Raw genomic sequence first — 3,037 nt, 5'->3', positions numbered from 1 at the left:
GATGCCAGTCTACAGTCCGCGGCGGCTGATAGGAGTGAGTACGAATGGATCAAGGACTAGAGATATGTGTGCCTTCCATGGGGGTCTATCATCGTGGCTAAATACATCTACTGCAAGGTTCATAATCATTATCACTAGTGCTCTGTGTCTTATCTTATTATTAATATCAATAAGAAATGGTGGTCGTTTTTGTCTAACAACAGCGGGCTTGTGTACGTTAGTAACATGTTTGGGAGTGGGCGCTGTTAACTGCGTTGACTTGGTCACCTTTCCTTAAGGCATCCCTACGTTACCTTTCCCTATTACGGTTGGTATGGCGTTCCTCATCGACAGCGAGCGGCCAACAACTCTTGACGAACTCACTTATCACGACAGCATTACACAACAGTTGCGTGGACTGGTAACGAGTATGAGCATTCGGATGGAATAGCGACGGATATCCAGGGAGACTGGACGCTATTGCTTTGCAGGCACGTCGCCCTGACTTACCACACCTCTTATTCTATGGTCCGACTGGAGGGGGAAAGATGACCAGGTACTATGCATGATACTATTGTAATGATGGTGATACGGATGTTCAGAATACAGTGTTTGTTGAGGGAGATATTTGGACCGGCTGTCACGAAGGTAGTGGTAGTAGTAGCAGAGGAGCAGAGTGGGGGAAGGGTTGGTAACTTAGGTTAAGCATGAGTTTAGAACGATCAAAGATGCCTCGTCATCCCGGCCGGTGTTGGACGTCCAGGTGCTAGACGGCCATCCTTGTTGCCGGTCTACCTTGGCTCGATAGGTCCTATACAGTAACTACCATCTGGAGGTTACGCCCACTGAGGCTGGTACTAGGGATGTAGTTGTCATACAACATGTATACTACTACTAGCCGTATCATCGTAACAGTCACTTGGCCATGTGTTAGCTGATCAAGGAGATGGCACAAGCACCTCCTTTGGGAGGAGACGTGCCATTCAGAGTGGTTGTTGTCAATGACGCGCACAACTTGAGTCGATCAGCTCAGGCTGGTCTGAGGCGAACTATGGAGAAGTACTGGCCTGCTGCCGAGAAAAGTTGCAAGCTCATCTTAGATACGTTGGTGTGCTGAAGGTGTTTTTCCATGCCGACTCTTTGGCGTCGTTGATACCTCCTTTGCGGAGTCGGTGTATGAGTATCAGAGTGCCCCGTCCTACCACAGAAGTGGTTAAGGTTGAGCTGGAGAGGGTAGAGGCTAAGATGGGTGTAGAAATGAATCCACATCTAGCCACTATTATTGGTGGGTCTCTGCTCATGGCGATGTAGGTGATTGATTCTTAGCTACGGAATCGAGAGGAGATTTACGTTACGGTCTTATGCAGCTAGATGCTATCAGTGCCCAGAATGGTGGTAGCCATGCATTACGGAATGCTAATACGCCTCTGGCTAGGCTGCCATGGAAGGTATCATACTTGCATGGTCTCGAGATAGCAATGTCAGACGCAGGTCGTAGTAGAGGATATTGTGGAGGATATCTTGACTGAGCAGACTCCAAAGCAGTTGAAGGTGGGTGCCCATTCTATGGTATGTAGGCTGGGATGATGATCATTGAGTTTAGGCGATAAGGGAGAAACTTTATGGTCTATTGGAAGTACACATACCACCAAGCGAGATATGCTATCATATGCTTGTACTTCTCGGGACAACTTTGGAAAATGCCGAGGATAGCTGGCCGAGGCTGGCAGCACTGGCAGCGCGGTTAGTGTATCCTCCCAGTCCTTGTGATGATAATCCTGCATAGGTTCGAACCTCGGCCTAACCGAGGATATAAACAGATATTTAATTTGGAAGCTCTGATAGCTAACATTATGACTATGTGCCGAGCATTAGGTTCCTCGCAATGTCGAGGTAGTTGATAGCGAGGTGCCGTACCTTGTTGTGATGAGCTGTAATGTATGCATGCTGTACTATTATACGTTTCTACTTGGGTTATTGTGAAGTTGGTGGGGATTAGTATTTATCCAATCTCAACGGGCAGGCAAACTGGAAAGTTCACACTGGCTCGTTACCCTCACTCTATTTCGATTACTGATGTGATCAGTCTGTTGACCAGAAAGGAAAATCGTTTCATTTCACCTCTCACCCCTTCGTCGATTCCAACAGCAAGGAGCACTGCGGCAACCGTTGACTCGAAAAGCGCTACTGCGGTGCCGGGCTCTCCAGACATCTCACCAACGACTGATTACAACACCTATAGATGGAGATACTACTGCATGTGGGTTGCCTACCTCAACCTTGACCATAGATACGGAGCCGGATGCCATGAATTCTCCTACTGTTACGGCATGCACGACGTCGATCAGCACCTCGTTGGCAATGGCTCGTTCTAGGTCGCCGAATCCATATGTTACTTTCGTAATCGGGACCGTTGTCCTCCCTCTTCTGAATGGGCTACTGTGTATTCCAATGAATAGCAAGGGTGTCCTAAGTCTGTGGATGTTCAGCATGTGCGTATTCCGGACAATGCTGTGCGAATTCCAGGAATAAAATGAAGTGTCGTTCACTGTCGGTGTTTGACTCAGTTTGAGTCAGACCCACAGTCACGAGACGGAGGGTCTTAGCACGGAAAGTGTTTGGTATTCCGCGCACACTGTTTTTGCAAGCTCTCACTTATTATGACACCTGCGAATGTATCAGACCGACACCTAGACGTTACTCAGTTGCCGTTCGAGCGTTACTCACGCAACACAATAGGATCAGTCACATGAGAAGCGTGAATCACAGCCAAGCTGTCCACGAGCTCTAGAAGATGGTATTCAGACATTTCTGATAGAGTGATGGGACCGGACGAGTCAGCAACCCTCGCTGCTATTCACAATCGGCTAGGAATTCAGCGATCAATTCATTGATTGCCACTGATGAGCTTCCACACTGTAGGGTTCTCTAAAAATTGACACACAGAAAAAGCAGGCAGCAGATAGGAAGCATGATTAAAGACAGGGTTTGCACAGTGTGATGTTAGTCACCTTACCTCGGTTCTCATATCAATACTCTTCTCTGACTCCTCCTGCAT

General features: G+C 47.8%; 1 protein-coding gene across 1 annotated transcript; it reads left to right on the top strand.

Annotated features, from left to right (window-relative positions):
* Nucleotides 1-278: 278 nt before the first annotated feature.
* Nucleotides 279-1,872, top strand: Pmar_PMAR015402 (replication factor C subunit, putative; the record flags this gene model as incomplete). The annotated part of the gene is made up of 10 exons (XM_002782057.1): nt 279-400; nt 471-535; nt 582-666; nt 788-862; nt 914-1,038; nt 1,080-1,264; nt 1,306-1,427; nt 1,471-1,530; nt 1,583-1,722; nt 1,766-1,872. Coding segments are annotated over 10 exons (1,086 nt in total), but the record flags the coding sequence as incomplete, so codon positions are not given.
* Between the last annotated feature and the right edge of the window lie 1,165 nt (nt 1,873-3,037).

The sequence above is a fragment of the Perkinsus marinus genome (assembly GCF_000006405.1).
Source record: "Perkinsus marinus ATCC 50983 genomic scaffold scf_1104296940250, whole genome shotgun sequence".
In the NCBI taxonomy this organism is placed as follows: domain Eukaryota; phylum Perkinsozoa; order Perkinsida; family Perkinsidae; genus Perkinsus; species Perkinsus marinus.
This window is presented reverse-complemented; position numbering and strand designations above follow the sequence as displayed.